This window comes from Agelaius phoeniceus, chromosome 1 (genome assembly GCF_051311805.1).
Source record: "Agelaius phoeniceus isolate bAgePho1 chromosome 1, bAgePho1.hap1, whole genome shotgun sequence".
Taxonomy (NCBI): domain Eukaryota; kingdom Metazoa; phylum Chordata; class Aves; order Passeriformes; family Icteridae; genus Agelaius; species Agelaius phoeniceus.
In genome coordinates, this window is record NC_135265.1 from 45,130,507 (window position 1) to 45,148,255 (window position 17,749).

General features: G+C 45.7%; 2 protein-coding genes across 7 annotated transcripts; one reads left to right on the forward strand and one right to left on the reverse strand.

The window, feature by feature from the left end:
* Positions 1-1,057: 1,057 nt before the first annotated feature.
* LOC129122369 (C-C chemokine receptor type 8-like) lies at positions 1,058-9,065 on the reverse strand. Of its 3 annotated transcripts, none has more exons than XM_054636164.2 (5): positions 7,666-9,065; positions 6,740-7,407; positions 4,405-4,552; positions 4,251-4,319; positions 1,058-3,361 (listed from the first exon to the last, which is right to left on the reverse strand). In XM_054636164.2, the coding sequence occupies exons 4-5, from the start codon at positions 4,302-4,304 to the stop codon at positions 2,282-2,284; spliced, it is 1,134 nt and encodes a 377-aa protein (XP_054492139.2). In that variant the 5' UTR covers positions 4,305-4,319; positions 4,405-4,552; positions 6,740-7,407; positions 7,666-9,065; the 3' UTR covers positions 1,058-2,281. The 3 variants fall into 3 exon arrangements, with proteins under 3 accessions (XP_054492139.2, XP_054492120.2, XP_054492148.2); XM_054636145.2 differs by having other exon boundaries at positions 6,740-7,537; XM_054636173.2 differs by lacking the exon at positions 6,740-7,407.
* Positions 8,027-17,543, forward strand: SLC25A38 (solute carrier family 25 member 38). 4 transcript variants are annotated; one of them, XM_054636280.2, is made up of 7 exons: positions 8,027-8,176; positions 10,136-10,257; positions 10,865-10,949; positions 11,455-11,634; positions 11,974-12,142; positions 12,772-12,938; positions 13,814-17,543. In XM_054636280.2, exons 1-7 carry the CDS (start codon positions 8,102-8,104, stop codon positions 13,934-13,936), a joined length of 921 nt encoding a protein of 306 aa, XP_054492255.2. In that variant the 5' UTR covers positions 8,027-8,101; the 3' UTR covers positions 13,937-17,543. The 4 variants fall into 4 exon arrangements, with proteins under 4 accessions (XP_054492255.2, XP_077034100.1, XP_054492263.2 ...); XM_077177985.1 differs by lacking the exon at positions 8,027-8,176 and adding an exon at positions 8,735-9,132; XM_054636288.2 differs by lacking the exon at positions 8,027-8,176 and adding an exon at positions 9,178-9,635.
* Positions 17,544-17,749: the final 206 nt, after the last annotated feature.

The window sequence follows — 17,749 nt, forward strand, 5'->3', positions numbered from 1 at the left end:
ACAGGAAGATGTCTTCTGCTCTCAATGCTCTCACAGGCACTGGAAGGGCAGCAGACTGTGCCAGGCTCTTCCCTTCAGAAAGCAGAGGAGCTCTGTGACCCACAGGAGTGCTTCTGGCCACCCAGAGCAACACAGGGCAGCTCCTGCCAGCAAAGCACTCTCCGGATGTGGGTATCACCTTCTCCCTTTGCACAGGAAGGCAGCAGTACCAGAATAAAGCAGTTGGGCAGAGAGGAGAAGTTGAGGTCAGGTCCAACTCAGAGCTCCTGGTATTGCTGATAAAACCGAAGCCAGATGCCTCTGGCAGAAAAACCCTTTAAGCTGCAGAAAGCATCTCCTGCTTCCTTGCTAGAAGGTGTTGTGGCAACAACAGGGCAGGATATCCTCCAGTGAGAGCTCAAAAAGTGAAAGACTTTTCAAAGAAGGCTCTGCATGTTTAGGCTACCCTCATGCCACTGGGTTACAGCCCTTGTGGGGAAGCCCTGGATCACAGCCTCCCTCCAACAGCTATATAACAGCAATCAATGAAACCTCTGAGCAGAAGAAGATATCCCCCAGCAGACTTGCTCACAACCAGAGAAAGGCCATCATCATCTTGTCAGCTTGGGCAAATGGGTTCCAGCACATGTCCCAAAGCACTCACACAAGGGGTGCAGGGTGAGACTGCTGAGGCTGCAGAAATCATTCCCACCTCTTGTGCTTCAGCTGAGTGAACTGTGCTCTAGAGGGCTCATACTGTGAACCTGCAGGGGAGAGAGTTGGTGCCACCCTCTTGCCCACCACCCTTTGGCTTTGCCCTGAGTTTTTGTGAAACCCTTTTTAGAGAACCTGAGGGTTTGCATATCCAAAAAAAGCCTGGCTGGCAATAAGGCACCTGAAAGGTAGAGACTGTACTGCTGTGCCAGGCAGTGATCCTGCAGCTGGGACCAGGCAGCAGCTGACCTGAAGCGGGGGCAGAGAAGAGGCAGCTGGAAGGACTATCAGTTGTGTAGACTGTCCAGGACAGAATGAAATGCAGATGCTGACACAAATAATGATGAGACAGGTTCCTCAGATGTAAAGATAGTGCAATTATATTGCACACAGTATCTTTATTATGAAACTTAAAGTATGGTGCTATCTTGTAGGACAAATAGAAGAGAACAAAAAGCTTTAGAAAGCCATTGCATTTATCAAACAGTATTTGCACATATAAAAGTATATATATGGGTATATGGGTGTGTATTTGTGTATATATACACACATGGGCAAGTATAGATATGCATGCATATGTACATAGCTCTATATATACAGATACATATAGATATATCTATACGAATGGGTAGCCATTCACATATATAAAATCAGTCATTCCAAGGTGGAACAGTAACTGGAATGTCAATCCCAGCTGCCTGCTCAAGAGCAGTGACCACACTGGCACACCAGTTACCAGTTCAAAAAGTTCAGAAATGCTCAGAAAGTCCCCTGACAGGGACATGTGACAGCTCACACCCACTATTTTTTCCATTCTTCAGTCTTTTTCCTGGTAACAATTTCTCCATCCATTCCTACAGCACTCATTCATTCCCATAGGAGCTGTTGCTTGACATTCACAGCATCATTTCTGAACTACAGCTTCAAACCCTTCCAGCCAAGAAGCTGCAGGCCCTGGTAGCAGATGGGGAGTCAGGATGATACCTAGATATTAATTGATATTGATTTTACCAAAACATGGACAGCATTTATTTCTTGGTTGCTTATCCAATTACTCACTCACTAAGCTCTTCTGGGGCTGGAAGCACTGTTCAGATCTGTCAACTGGGAGCCAGACCCTGGCACGACACCTTAAGCTTGGGCCCCATTTCCCTCCAAAGAGCAGGTTCCCACTCCTGGAGCAAGTTCCATCCCTGCTCACAAAGCCAGCACACTCTGCTGAGACGAGGGAAGGAATGGCCAAGTGTCCAGGGTTTGGAAACATAAACAGTTCTTTTCAGTACTCAATCTGAAGGGGGGATGGTGTGTTTCTAAGGTACCTCTCCATGTTGCTCTGGCAGTGTGGGAGTCTGCTGGTAATTTCATGAAGCAAGCAAGGCATGAGGTGCCAAGGGAAAGGGAGGATGATGCAAAAAAAAAATCTAAAAAGTGAGAACACCAAAATCAACCACAATAAAAGCAAAATCAAGCAGCTGCTTCTACTTTTTGTGTCCTAAAAGGTTGCTCAAACAGTCCATGGCTGTGGATGCGCAGCTGAGGATTTCTCAATTTTAGGTCACCTGTCCAGGATGATAGTTTTGGACTTGTTCTATAAGACAGTGCCAACATAAGACAACTGTGAGGACTTTGTGTGCAGAGAGGAGTGCTTGTCCAGGCTGCGCCCACTGAAAGCCCCGCAGCCTTTGCAGTTCGACAGAAAACATGCAGATTTTTTCAAAATGTTACAGAGATGCTTCTTGAACTTCTCACCCACAAAAGCATAGATGACTGGGTTGAGGCAGCAGTGGACAAAGGAGAGTGCCTCAGTCAGCTCCACGGCTAGGTCTAGCCTTTGGCTTGTCTGGCAGTCATCAATGATGGACATGTTCCTCAGAGAGTCCAAAAACAGCACAATGTTGACAGGGGTCCAGGAGAGAAAGAACACAATGACAACAATAAAAACCAGTTTAATTGCTTTGTACTTGTTCTTGGTATGGCACTTCTGAAGGTTTTTCAAGATGCTGAGATAGGAGAAAATGAGGACAACAACAGGGATTAGCCACCCCAGGATGTTGACTAAAAAATTACTGAAAGTCTTCCAGCCATTGTTGCCATCAGGATAGTGAGGGAGGCACTTAATCTGGTTATTGTCATTCACTTCCTGGAAAAAAAGTAAGTCTGGCATTGATGCTAAAATGGCAACTGCCCAAATGACCAGACTGGTGATAAACCCAACGGCAGCTGTCCGAATCCCTTGGACATGGAGGGAGTGGACTATGGCCAAGTACCTGTCGACGCTCATGATGGTTATGAAGAAGACATTGCTGTAGAAACCAATGAAGTAAACTGAGCTGATGATTTTACACAGTGCATTTCCAAAAGTCCACTGGCTCACAATGGAGTACTGAATCAAGAAGGGCAGGGAGAATACCAAGAGGAGGTCAGAGACAGTCAGATTCAGCAGATAGACATCAGTCATGGTCTTGATTTTCATGGAGACTGTCAGAATCCAAACAACCAAAGCATTTCCCACGAGGCCTGCCACAAACAGTATGGAGTACAGCACTGGAAATAAGGTAGATGCAAATGCTGGAATACCTTCAGGATGACAGATGATGTGTAGTTCTGAGTAGTAGAAGGCATATTCATAGGCTGCAGAGGAGTTAGGTGTTGCTGAGATGTAACTCATCTGTTCAAGGACAATGAAATTCATATGAGCTAAATCCCACATTAGCAGATATACCAGGCACGAGTCAGCTCACACCAAGCTGCATGAGGACAAAATAGATGTGCCACAGCTGCAGTATAAGATGTAAATGAGGAATGAACACGAGTGACTGGCCATCCCCCTGTAAGACCGAGGATGAATCCTGGGGCATCACAGGGGCAGAGGAGATCAAGGAAAACACAGCTGTGGTGGTAGAGATTACCAGCATCCTCCTGCTGGCATCATGTGGGGCCATGGCCCATGCCTGAGTCCATGTAGGGTACTGAGGCCAGAGACAGGGAGCATCCCAAACCAGAAATGACATGGGCATGGCCAGGAGGCTAAGAGCCCCTGATAGGGGTTTTGGGGTCCTATTTTATGTTTCCTTCTGAATGGAGAAAGGGAGCATGGCCCAGGGAGAAACTGACATAGTAACACTCATCTCCTAAAAGCTTTGTTTCCAGTTAGCTGAGTGCCAGAAATGGGATGCACCAGCAGCAGTGGCATGTCCTCTTCCTGCTCACCAGCCCCTTGCAGCTTGCCCACTCCCTATAGGCAGCCACCACATCCCTGAGCAGTAATTGTGACAGCAAACAATTAAAGATGGACAGCAGCATCCCTGTCAGGATGTCCTCCATAGGACACTCCTAGCACTATCTCTGCCCTCAAGGACAGTCTTCTTCCACAAGCACAGTGTCATCAGCTAAAGATATTTTCACCCTGCATTTTGTTTCTTTCCAGAGAATAACTATCACACTGATTTCTTCTGAATGTCCGCTATCTCCACTGTGTCCCATAGGAAAAACTGAACCTCTAAAATGTGCTACTGGCCCTGGCTTGCAGGAGAGCAACCCAGCAGGGAGTGACTCACCAATATGTTCTCAGAGCCAATGCTGCCCAGCAGGTCTGTCAAATTCTGCTCCATAATCCAACACTGTGTCTGAAAGAGTGCAAAAAAATGTCTTTTTATCATGGATTTTTAAGAAGCAGGCATACCTTTGTGTATATAGGCTGGCAATATTTACCTTAGCTTATGCTGCAATGCCAAGTCACAAGTAAGGTCCTTGCTGTGGCAGTGCACAGTCCTAAAGTCGCTTTTCCTCTGTGTGACCTCTGTTATATTAAAGATGCATGAAACCCCAAGCCAGTGAGTCCAGCCTCTGCATTTAACACCTACAGAACGGAAATGTCAGCTTTATCTTCTGTATGATCACAAAGTTTTCGTTTTGAGCATTTACATTCTTCAGTGGAAGAAATCTGCAATTTCCTTCACGTCTTTGAAGTGCTCCTGTCTCCCACCTGCATGTCCTGCACCTGCTGTCCCTGCTCTGCAGTTCCAGTGTCTAGGAGAGAGTAAGTAGTGATGTCTCTGCCCTGCTCCTAGGACTTTTGGTGAAGATGGCTGAGGGGGATGGCCCAATGCTACCAATAGCCAGCAATGGCAAAGGGCCCCATGTTTGCTTTAACATTTCATTTTTCCTTGGAAGGCACATTCCACCCGTACCCACCCAAGCACAGATGGGAATACCTAAGGGAAATGATCATAGAATCATAGCTATTTAGGTTGGAAAAGGCACTTAAGATCCTTGAGTCCAACTGTAATCCTAACACTGCCAAGTACATTTGAACCTTTCTTCCCAGAACACGCATGCTGCAGGATGCTCTCACAGACTAACTGAAATAAAGCTGAACAGCCCTGAAATAAAGCCCTGAACAGCCCTGAATTCCCTCCAACCCTATCACATACTCACTGTGACCTCATCCAGACCCAACACAGCTTCCATCCCACAACTGTCCCCGATCTTCCCCACAACACAAGATACAGGGGAAAGAGCAGCCCTACTGAGCAACAGGGAACATTTGAAGTGTGTGTTATCTCCTTAAATACTGCTGCTCCTCACTAGAGCTTGGTGCACTACTGAAATTCAGGCAAGTAGTGTTGCATTAAGAAATAGAAGGGACTCAGTTTCCTCAAGCAGAAAAAGCCAATTCTTTATTCACATAATTCATTTTTATACCGTTTTCACAGACCTTGTGTTCAACTTCAATTCGCTTCTAGTTTTCTTGCCGCTCAATCAGTTGGTTAATAACTGGCATTTTACCTTTCCATCAAATCTCTCTATTCTTGGATTGTTGACATATTTTCTTCACTGATTCTCATGGGACAGATCTATTGTTTATGCAGGTGCAAACTTATTTTTCTTACTAGAATAGGTTGTTGTGTTAACTGTCTTCAGTCTTATGACTTTTCCTTATGGGAACTTACAAGCTACTGCTAGCTTAACTAGAGTAGAAAGGCCTAAACCATATTTAATAAGACCTTTTTAAAATAATATTTCTACCTGTCTGCAACAAGTCACATCATCTTTTTGTTCGTTTTTAAACAAACAGCATTTCACTGGGCATCAGTCCATGGAGGTGCTGATGGATGGATGCTAGAATTTCCATGTGAAATGGTCTGTTGTATTTCTCAAACACTTTGGATGTCCACCTTCACTCACCATCACTCCAAAGGCAGAGGGATAAGTTTCTGTGAACCAAGAAAATCTGCAACTATTGCATGTGTAGCAGTGGATAGCTTTCCTCAGCCATGGTGGGCAGTGTGACCTTAGGTCAAAGTTTAATGTGTGAGTCAAGCCATAAAAGCCAAGCTCTCCTGGGTATTAATTCTTACAAAACCTGAAACTAGGAACTAAACCAGAAACAAATTGTTCTGTTACAGGCAGTATTACTAGCAGTTGCTGGCAGTGTAGAAGCTTGATCTCCACTGCCCTAATGCAGGATGAAAACGGCACTCACAACTCTCTTGGTGCTAAAGTGGAAAAGAAAGCAACCAGGAATTATTCAATGTGGAAAAGATGTGTCCACCCAACGAGGATTTGGCAGTTCCTTGCCTCTCATCTTTCATCTCCTAAATAGAGATGAGAGACTATCAGAGCACAAGGACAGCGACATGAAGGGACGCGGCTCCCTCTGCTGGGCATCCCTGCAGAATTGAGGCACATCCCTGCAGAGATGTGTGAGATCAGGAGTGCTGTTTCACCTCCCCGTTCATCATGAGGCTTATTTTAAGTAAGAAAATGCTTCCACAGCAAGATAAGAACCTGGAGACTGCTGTTGCTGCCAGGGTTTCATGCTGGACGAGCTCTTTCTTGGGATGCAAGCCATTTGACCAATGTTGTTGCAGGCCATCTTGCTTCAGAAAATTACAAAAATGTCAATTGTTGCTCCACCCAAAGATACGGAGGGAGAGGATCTAGCCACACCATCCCCAGTTCCATATAGAAACACTTCAAATGCATCTCTTGAGTTTGTCAACCTTACTACAGTTAAGCTTACTCCTCTAAACAATCTACTTACCCAATCCCATCCAGAACAGCCAGAAACACGCCAAAAGAAATAGCCAAAGGGGCTTTTTCAAAATGATACATATATTCCAGACAGCTTCCTTATATAATCAATTGTATAACAGATGGAGTTTACAAGGAAAAATTTTGGTAGCAAGGGGGTTACAGGGCTGCCTTATGTGAGAAGATGCCAGAATCTGCCCCCGTGGTGGTAGTAGCCTGTGGAAGATCAGTAATGGGACATCACACCATGATCAACACGATCAAGTGAAGCTGATTTATTGCAAAAGCAAGCTGTATTTATACTGTTCTCTATTGTTCACGCCTCAAGATAATAAATGATTGGTTAAATCCTTCTACGCACAAATTTTAATATTTCAGTTCATTTTAGTTAGTTTTTCTTCTTCATGCGTCTCGCTGCGGTTTTCTTGCCTGCCTTTGCATCCTGAATCATCTGCTTCTGAGCATGTTCTTCTTTCGTGTCCTTCAAGGGCATTGACCTTACTCAGTTTCTATGAAGGCTGGATTGTGCATATGTTGCATATGTGCATTGTCCTGCAAAAAACTCTCAACAGTAGCCAGTTCCAGCTGACTCCAAGACGGCCCTGCTGCTGGTCAAAGCTGAGCCCATTGGTGACATTGGTAGTGCCTCTGTGATTCAGAAGCACTGTGCAGCAGCAGCTGTGAGAGAGTGAGAATATGTGAGAGTAATGCCCTGCAGAACCCACAGTTGGTGAAGATGGAGAGGAAGGAGGAGCTCCAGGCAGTGGAGCAGAGATTCCAATGCAGCCTGTGATGATGCATGCTCTCCCTGCGTTGGTGCACAGTGGAGCAGGATGTGAGGTGGGGAAAGAAGCACTAGGAGGGAAGGGGACAAGCTGATCTTTTCCATGAGTCAGCAGACAAAGTTAGTTAATGAAATGAAAGGCATTCACTCACCCAAGGAGGGAACTGCTTAACAAGAGAGGAGCTTGCCAAAGGGAATAGGGAGTCCATAAGGAAGTGCTTTTGCTAGCCTGTCTGTTACATTTTCTCAGAGAAGTATGTCCTCTCTTTCTTCAGGGGCTGCCACAAGGCAAAGTGAGCACAGGAGAGGAAGTCGTTTGTGCATAATGGCTACTGCTGCACACAGGGTTTTCTTTCTTGGAACACCTGGAGCATGACGTTCTGGACGTGTCATTCTTTACTTGGCCAAGGCTCAGCAAACAGGCAATTCTTAGAAAAGCAGCTTCCAAAGCCTTAACTTGCTCCTCCCAGCTCCTCCAGTTTTGTTGCTGATAAGCAGTGTCTGGCTCTGCAGGCACAGTGAAGCCACAGTCTCAGGGCTGGCACAGGTCTAATACTGAAACTCTTTATTTTGGTCCTCACTTCCTCAATGCTCTGGAAAGCCAGCCTTCCTCTGCTCTGGGCCCAGGATGTGGATGAGCAAGTGGAAACACTAGCAACAGGGGTAAGGATGCATCAGTGTGCATCTCAGGTTTCTGAACAACACTACAGGTATCTATAGGAAGCCGGTTTTGTGGGGATGTGGGAGGTGTGAACTGAAGGAAGACATGAAAGCTGTCAGTTATGAACTGACCCTTCCCACTGCCCATGTCTGACAGAGCATGCTGGGGCTCAGTTGCTGGATACAGCACAGAGCACTGGAATATAGAGTACAGCTGCTGGAACTGAGTAAATTCTGGTGACCCCAACTTCAGGCCGTGAAACTGTTGGAGGTGAGGCCACAAAGTTGGAGCACCTGTTCTATGAAGACAGGCCGAGAACATTGGGGCTGTTCAGCTTAAAGAAAAGGTTGTGTGGGGATCTCATAGAAGCCTTCCAGTATCTGGAGGGGGCCTACAGGGAAGCCAGAGAGGGACTCTTCATCGGGAACTGCAATGATAGGACAGAGAGTAGCAGGTATAAATTGAAAGAGAGGAAATTTAGGTTAGCTATTAGGAAGATTTTTTTTTTTTTTTTTTTTTTTTTTTTTTTTTTTTTTTTTTTTTTTTTGTGAGGGTGGCGAGACACTGGAACAGGTTGTCCAGAGAAGCTGTCGATGCCCCACACCTGGCAGTATTCAAAGCCACACTGGTTGGAGCCTTGAGCAGCGTGGTCTAGCGGGAGGCGTCCCTTCCCGTAGCACAGGGGCTGGACCAAGATGAACTTCAGAGATCGATTTCAGCCCCTTTCCGTTTTACGATTCTGTGTAGAACGTCCAAAAGCCGTGACAAACACGCGATGCGGGGCCAAAAGAGGAGGGAGGGGAGCCGGCTCCGGGCCGCGGCGGCCGAAGGGTTACGGGAGCCGCATGCGCCGGGCGGGGCGGTGCTCCGGGCGGGCTGGCTCGGGGTTGGGCCTCGCCGCTGCCCGCCGCGCTCTGGGGGTGCGGGCGGCGCTGGGATGCCGGGCCGGGAGGCGGAGGTACGGCTGCGCCAGGCCGGGCCCAGCTGGGTCGGGTCGGGTCGGGTCGCTGCGCCGGGCCCTCCTCGCTCGCTCTGCCGGGGAGAGGCCGGGGGCAGCGCCCCGATGGGAGGCGAGGGGGGCTCGCTGCACCCCCTGCGCTGCTGCGCCGTGTTCCGCGGCCTCGGGGTAGCGGGGGGACGGGGGGACGGGTCCTGCCCCGTGACGGTCTGGGTCTGGACGGACCTCGGGGCCATTGCTGGCTCGGAGCGTGCCCCACTCTGCTTCTGATCTGTCCGTGCTTTCTAGTCTGTCGTGATTCGCGCAGAAACTCGTTCTTCATTAGCAAACACCGTTATATGTTTATAATAGTATAAACCCTCTCTAAACACCTAAAAATCTTCACCCTGCCGTGGGCTCTGTGTCTCCTGCGGTATTATTTCCCGAGAAGTGCCGGGCGGCGGCAGGTGCTGTGGGTAGTAGCAAAGGCAACCTCAGCTGAGCAGGCCGTGCGGGGCTTTTGAGTGCGTTTGGGCCGGGTTTGGGTCTGGGACTGGGTCTGGGTCTGGGCAGGGTTCCCCGCCAGTGCCCCTGGCAGCGGGGGACCGTGGTGTGAGCGTGGGAGGGAAGGGTTGGAGATGCCTCCAGCAGAGGTGGATTGGATTGTGGCAAAGGTACAGGTAGGTGGTGGGAAGGGGACACCTATTTCCTTTGCTGTGGCAAAGGGTAACCAAATGGCTCCTAGTACATTTGATGTTCAGAAAACTCTTAACAAACCACCGAATTTCAGGGAGATTCTGGAACAATCTCAGAAAAGGCAGAGAACCCAAAAAACACAAAACTTGATCAGCCTTAGAAAAGGCCTGGAAAACCTTCCTGTATTCCTGTACCCTAAGCAGCTGTCCTTAACATCTGGGGTCATTACGCCTTCCTTTCTATAGCCTGTGATGTATTAGCTGAAATATTTCCTCTTGTGCCATTTTTAATTAAATGGCTGTTTAAAGTTCTAGTCTTCCTCTTCCAGATGCATCCAGTCCTAAAGGCCTTTGTGTGTGGCTCCATCAGTGGCACTTGTTCCACGCTCCTCTTCCAGCCCCTTGACCTGCTGAAAACCCGCCTGCAAACTCTGCAGCCTGCTGTGAATGGGTGAGAGGAGGGGGATGTGTCTGCGTGGGGGGCCTGGAGGTGCTCTGCCATAGGCTTCTGCCTTATTTGCTGGCTGGGGCTTGGAGTTCAGAGCTGTAATCTGGGAAATCAGGCTTTGTAAAAGAGGAGGTATATTTTTATATTACGGAGAAGGATTGTTATTTTGTTCCAGAAGAACAAAAATGTCTGTGAGTGGTTATGAGTGCCACTGGAATAAGTTGTAACCTCAACATTTGTTCTCATCTGAGAGACTGGTGTTTGCTGGAGTAGCTACCGTGCAGTTTCATTTTTTCAGTCCTCTGCCTGAAAAAAATCCTGTGTGGTTGTCAGGTAATTTTTCATGCATGCAGCTTGTTGTAGTCAACCTACAATCTGTTGCTGCTAGCAAAGGGAATGAGCAACTAAAACCACTAATGGGTGTTAAAAGTTGTGAGATACAGAAGGTGATGGAGAAGCCCTGGAAAGAGCGACCAAGAAGAGCAGATGGAGCTGAGGAAGAGCACCTTGGAAGTGCTGAGTTAATGCACAGAGATACGAGTGAAAGAGGTGGCTGTGGAATACATCTGCCAAGGTCATTTCTTCAGTTCCTCTCTTGTCTTTCTTTCAGGTCTGGTCGTGCTGGGATGGTAACACTGCTCTTTAGGGTTGTTCGTACTGAGAGTATTCTGGGGCTCTGGAAAGGTGTCTCTCCAGTAAGTGGCTGGTTTAACTCTGACTTGTAAAAATAAGTAAATAGATAAGCTTACTGTTTATTGCTAATTATGTCTGCCTGAATTTAATAGCCAACTCTTGTACAATTATGAGTGAAATTACATGATTTAGATTACATCCTATTTTAAGAAGTTAATGTTGTGAATTTCACTGATTTGGTTATAGCAGTCCTGAGCAGCTGAACATTTGAATACTTTTGCAAATGTGGTGTGGCAACTGCAATAACTTAATTTTGGTTTGGAATATCTTGTTCCTAGAAAACTGACATTGAGGAATGCAATAAATCCTGGCATCATTTGAATAATTTGTCTGTCAGTGCCATAAATGATTTCTACCTTATTTTCTTTCCTCAGCATGTTAGCTTTAGTGATATTTTTGTCTTCTACAAAGTTTCCTGTCAAGTTGAACAGTGTCAGAAATGTTTTGTAGTATATTTTGTCTTATGTAAGCTTTTCCTTTCTTCATCTGCTTCTGTTTCTCCTGAAGTCCTTTGCAAGATGTATTCCTGGGGTTGGGATTTACTTCAGCACTTTGTACATGATGAAGCAAAAGTTTCTTGTGGACCGTTCACCCACAGCCCTGGAGTCTGTTTTCCTGGGTGCCGCTGCTCGTGCAGTTTCTGGGATTTGCATGTTGCCAGTGACTGTCGTGAAGACCCGATATGAGGTATGACTTTCCAATTAGTCCCGATTTCACCTCAGTTCACACATTGCACAGGAAATGAAATTTGAGCAAGAAGATGAAATAGAATTTGCCCTAAGATTTATAAGTTTCAGTTGTATACAATGTTTGTGTAGCATCTTCCATATGTTACCTCCCTGAAGGATTCTTTTAAAGGCTGAGTTAGGTGAAAACCGGTTTTTGCCTTGGGTTGTCCTCTGTGTTGCCTTCTTGGGCATCACATTAAGTTCGCAATTTGTTTGGATATTATATCCTCAGGGTGCGTGTAGGGCTCCTCAACCTGTGCCTGGCACGTGGATGACTGACCTTTGTCTGCTCTTGCAGAGTGGAAGATTTGGCTATGGGAGTGTGTATGGAGCCCTGAAGAGTATCTATCAGACTGAAGGGGCTCGTGGCATGTTCAGTGGGCTCACAGCAACGCTGCTGAGGGATGCGCCCTTCTCTGGCATCTACCTGATGTTCTACACGCAGACCAAAAACCTCACACCTCAGGGTGAGGCTGAATGTTGGATGCTGGAGTGGAAAATGTTCCTCTTCTCAGATCTTGCCCTGCAGCTGGCAGCCTGCATGCTCTGCTTGTTGCCTTCCACTTTGGAAGTTAAATTAGTCTCCTTTAGGGCTTTGGGTCACTCACTCACTCATATTTGCCTGTGGAGAATGTAGACCTCTAGACCTGTAGCTGAGGTTAGTGCAGAAATGGAGACTGGCCTTAAAATTGATTGATTGTCTTCCTGAAGGCTGATGCATAACTCAGTTAGTGAACAGTTGAAAAACAGGGTGTCTTAAACACTGCTTGCTGCTTCTGCTTGTCTTGCTTACCGCTCAGTTTCCACTAAACTGAGGCTTCTCTGGTATTGGAACTCTCTGGGGCAACTTTTGTACAAGTTTTTCTTTTCTGATTTTCTGTCAAATTCTGTTTCCCAGCAAGTGAGGCTTCTTAATAGTGCTAACTTCTGACTAGTAGCCACTTTTCCTCTTGAAAGGTTTCTCTAGCTGCATGGATTTTAACTTCTCTTTGGTTCTGCTGTTGATCTAACCATTCCATGCTTTTCACTTTGTCACACAGCATGAGTGTTCCTGGCCTGAATGGTGTCTGAGTGCGTTCCCTTTGCTCTGTTGCAGACCAGCAGGATCCAGTGCTCATGCCCTTGCTGAATTTTGGCTGTGGGATCTTTGCGGGGATCTTGGCCTCTTTGGCAACGCAGCCTGCTGATGTCATCAAAACACACATGCAGCTGTCACCCCAAAAGTACCACAGGACAAGCCAGGCCATTGCCTTTATCTACAAGGTGAGGTGAATCCCTTCTGACATGTGCAACCACATCCTCAGTTGTGATCCCCTTGCTCAAAGCACTGCTTTGATGGGGAAGTCATTGCCTTTTAAAGGAGGTGAACAAGCGTCAGTGCTTCATCTGCTCTTGCAGTTGGACTATTCAGTGTCGGCATTTTCAAGATGATGAAGGAGGTCATGCTGTGGTAGATCAAGACTATAGTGTGCAGTGTGAAATGCTGGTTTCAGATACAAACCAGCTACAAAATAATTATTTGCTCTTTAGGCATCAGAAAAGAAATAAATGCCCAGGTCTTTATTGCAGGAATGGGGTGGAGAAGTAGTCAAAGCCCACCTTTCTCTTCCTGCTGTCAGAAGGGCAGATCTTGGCAGATTGACTCTGTTTCCATATTGAACTCTATTCCTAAGCAGTAATCTGTTTATTTGTGTATGCATTTTTGTGTACCTTTTTTTTTCAAATCATAATGTTTTTTACTTCAATACTTAGAAATCTCAGAATAGCTGAGAGACTTTTGTAAATACAAGCTCTAAAACTAAGACTATTCATTTTCCTGTAGTGTCTCGAAATGATTACAAATGATTACACTCTTGCCTTCTCTTTATTGGACTTGAGTGTGGCTTTCTTCATTTGTTGTCTCCATCCTGGCCTTCCTTTTTCCCACTCACTGCTCTTCCTGCTTTGCTGGGTAGCCCTGCAATAGTGCAGTGCTACAGATTCTTCCTAAACACTGAAAGCTATTTAAGCCTGGGTTTTTCAGAGACTGATCTGGGTCTGAGCTGAAATACATCCTGTGCTCTTCCATGTAATAAATGATGAGAAATTAAAACCCTCTAGGCAGATTGGGATGAATTGCTGTTTATCTCCTGTTGCAGGACTTTGGGCTGGTTGGCTTTTTCCGAGGCGGTGTGCCCCGAGTTCTCAGGCGCACTCTGATGGCAGCAATGGCATGGACGGTGTATGAACAGATGATGGAAAAAATGGGCTTGAAATCCTGACTGAGCTGCATGAGAAAGGACCAGCTTCACTCCTTCTCCCGCTTGTTGTGATCAACTGGCACTGAGAAGTTCCCAGTTCCACAGAGGAATAAGCCTTCCTCAGCCAGGAAGGAAGCCCTTCTGAGAGAGGGGATTTGGCCTTTTGGCAAGTAGAGGAAAGGAAGGATTGGATCTTTGTGTTGTTTGATCAATGCATTCCAGAAGGACTGCACTTGCAGACTGCCATGGGAAATGGTAGGGTTTTCACAGCCTGGTAACTATGCTGAGAAGCCCCTTTTAAAAATAACTCTGTGCTCACCACCTTTATGCAATGAGACAGTATTAGAGCAGAAGTGTTTGAGGAGAAAACAGTGATGGCAGAACCTGCCAGCGTGTTCCTTGCAGGCATGGCCAGAAAGGCCACAGTGACCACCGTCTGATAGAGATCCTCCTTCCTCATAATGCTTTATTCTCACAGGGGAGCGCTAGGCCCTGGTGGGAAACTGGATGTGTGTTGTGATGCTTACATTGTGGGCATGGGTGGAAGAGAAATGAAGTGCAGAGGAAAAACTACAAACATGGTCTCTGCCATCACTTTTGTACTGTGATTGATCACAGAGAGAGTAATTGGACCCACCTTGCTGTGTTATGTGTTATTATGTTATTGAGCACCTTAACATTCTTGAAATGTCCTGTCTCTACAGCAGAGTTTGCACAGTAATTAAGAAGCATAAGGCACTTTAGAATTGATTGCTACCAAAGTTCTACTTGTTCTCTGAAAAAACAAAAAAAAAAGCTGCTGGTCTAACTGCAGCAGGAACACTCAAGTGGGTTTTGTTGGATTTTTAATGCAGTTTTCATAGAGACTTGTTTGCTTCTTATTCTTTATTTGTTAATCCCTGATCAACACCCTCAGTTATTATAGTGAACTGGTCCTTAGATATAGCTTTTAGGGCCATGGCTCATAATGCATAAATGTATAATGGAAACAGTTGTAGATACTAGCACTTCAGATTTCCCTTAAAACATTGCTGATTGCATGTGGAGTATGCTTTCATTTGGAAAGAAAAGGTTGCTATTTCTGTAAGCTTTCTCCAAGGTTTGAGTCCTGTGGGTGCTTGGTAGTGACCTTTAATTCCCTTAGGGCTCCACACAGACCCTTCCCATTTTCCTGGCTGATCCTTTTCTCTTATCAGGTAGTCCACGTTCAAGTATGCCCGAGTTTAAATACATTTTTCATCCTCTGTGCCTTCTTACTCTTTTGTGCTGTGTTACTCAGACCTCACAGTGTGTGCCAGGTGCAGCCTGATCCCCCCTTCACTTGTGCCTCTGTGATGGGTTGGGTCCCTCGCAGCTCTGTTAGCATAGCCATGAAGCTGGTGTGGAAGTGTGCATCCTGTTCTGTAGTGTGCCTTGCAGAAGACTTAGCTTTGGCTTTTATTTTCTTAAAGATCTAGGGATATTGCAATTTGCTTTAGAACCAGAGCACCTGTCTCTAAACATGAGGATACAACACTGTAGCTGTATGAACAACCAGTGCTACCTACCTGTTATTCATAAATTTTAGAGTGTGTTTTGGACAGTCCCTGCCTGTCCAGGCAACTTCCCGAGTGCAAGAACAGAGGGGATGTGGGTTGTTAAAGATGTTCTTTACCAGATTTCAACTCCAAGAATTCTTGATGACTGATGTAAAAGTTGAGGGAAGTGTAAGAGGACAGAATGGAGGCTTGGAAAGTGCTGCCTGTTTTCAGACTCAGCCCATCTGTGAAGGGAGGCTGGTGCTCTGCAGTGCAGGAGTCCCCAAGAATGGTGGTGGAGGGTTCTGTGTGCACATCTATGTGTTAGCAACAGAGCACTGCATCAAATCAGGCACGTAGCACGTTATTTGCTAAGTCCTAAATGTGAACCCCTGTTCCTTTCTTTTGCTGTTCCTTCTGCCCTTAGTGACCAGAACTTGTGAGAGTGCATGAAACCATGGTAACTGCACATCCTGCTTGTTTGCTGTCCTGAGCACTACTGACACACAGCTGGAGAACCAAGTCTGGGATTGCTGACCTGGCAGAATAAGGTGGCAATTAGATGAGTTACCTCATTTGTCCTTTATTCCCCTGTGTATGGGATCAAACCAGCATTGTGCTGGGAGCCTGAATTTATTTGGTGCTTTATAAATCTGGCGTGTGAGTTGGATCTGTTGAACATCCTGGGCTGTGGTAGCCAAGGGCTGTGTGTGGGGTCACCTGCAAGGTGCTTCACACATATTTTGTTCCTGGTTTAGCAATGGCAAAGCAATGTGCAACCTGTGCAGACAGAAACTTAAGCTCTTAAAAATGAGGCAGGCAAGCAAAGAATGCGAGGTAAACTGGAATTAAATTAAGTCCTCTTCAGAAACCTGAATTTCAGGAACACTTTGGTGGCTTTTATGTCTCTGTACTCCTGCCTGGTCAAGTAACAAAAGAAGAAGTAGAGAGTTTATTTCCATGCGCTAATGTTTTAAGGTCTACTGTGGGGTTGTTTGTTTGTTTGTTTTAAATCTGGAATCAGGCCTAAAGTAGTGTTAGCTTTTACTTTGGGAAAGTTTCTCCATTCTGCTCTGGTGCTTTGTTATTGGAGTAGAGTGAAAAACTGTATGGTTTTTGGCTTGTGGATTAACCTGGGCTCCTCTGGGTTTAAGAAGTAGAGAATCTAAACTGCACTGTGTTTCATCTACCATGGGTGCTGCAAATCCAAAAGCTTATCTACCTGTGAGTTGGGGAGAATGAATTCTGTGATGCAAGCTTGTTTGTTTCTCTTTGTTATTTCTTTTGTTGGGTGTCATATATGGGGGAAGGGAAAGCCTGAAGTTCTGCTTCACTCTGTTCTGAAAGCTTTATCACATGGTCAGGCATAGGACTATTTCTCAGCTCTGATCCTTACTGTCCTTCACCCTTTCTCCTCTTCAAAAACATTCTGTTTCTGAAGTGATTTATTGAAGTTTCTCCTTGATAGCTATAGCAAGTCAAGACAATCAAGTGCATCGACTTGAAGTTTAGATGTATTCCCCTTGAGGTTTAATGCTTCTACTTAACAACAAATTGTCACTGTACAGCCTAAAGGTAAAGTAAATCAAATAAAAGATCTGGACAGAGGTGGTTAATCACCTACCTCCATCATGCCAGCAATTCAGCACTAACAATCTTGTCAGATAATCATTTCCAAAGCCATCTTGGCTTGGATTCCGGAGACAGGGGTGTGCTCCCTCTGTGTACTTCAGGATGGCAGTGGGATCCCTCTTGGAATGACCTCTGTTGCTGGCAGTGCACTGTTAGTGATCGTGCATTGTCTCTGCTTGCCCCTGCAGCTGTGGCTAAGGACATAGCTGGCTGGCATGTTGAGGCAGGCAGTGTTTAGGTGAGTTGTAAGGACACAAGAGAAATAGTCTGATTATTCATGCTTTAGAAACTTCATGTTTCCACTTCTCCTATGTGATGATTTATTTGGGTTTTTTCTCTCAGTCTCTTAAACAGAACTGGAGCTTTGAAACATTGCGTAGCTTTGAGTATTGTGAGTCTATATAGTTTGTGTCTATATAAAATATTTATGTGAAAAGATGTATTATATGTTTCTATTAAAAACTGGTTGCTAAAATTAAGGATATAATCTCTTCAGTGTTTCTTTTAAAAAACCCAAACAGACAAGCCTCAACTGATTAAATGCACAAGGGATTGGAGGGAGTAGAGACTTAAGAATGCAAAAGGAGTTTCCCAAGAGGACAGGACTGTTGCATGCGTTCAGAGCCCATAAAAGGCAAGGAATATTCTCTCTTTCTGTGATGTATAATCTGCATGGGTTGTGCTA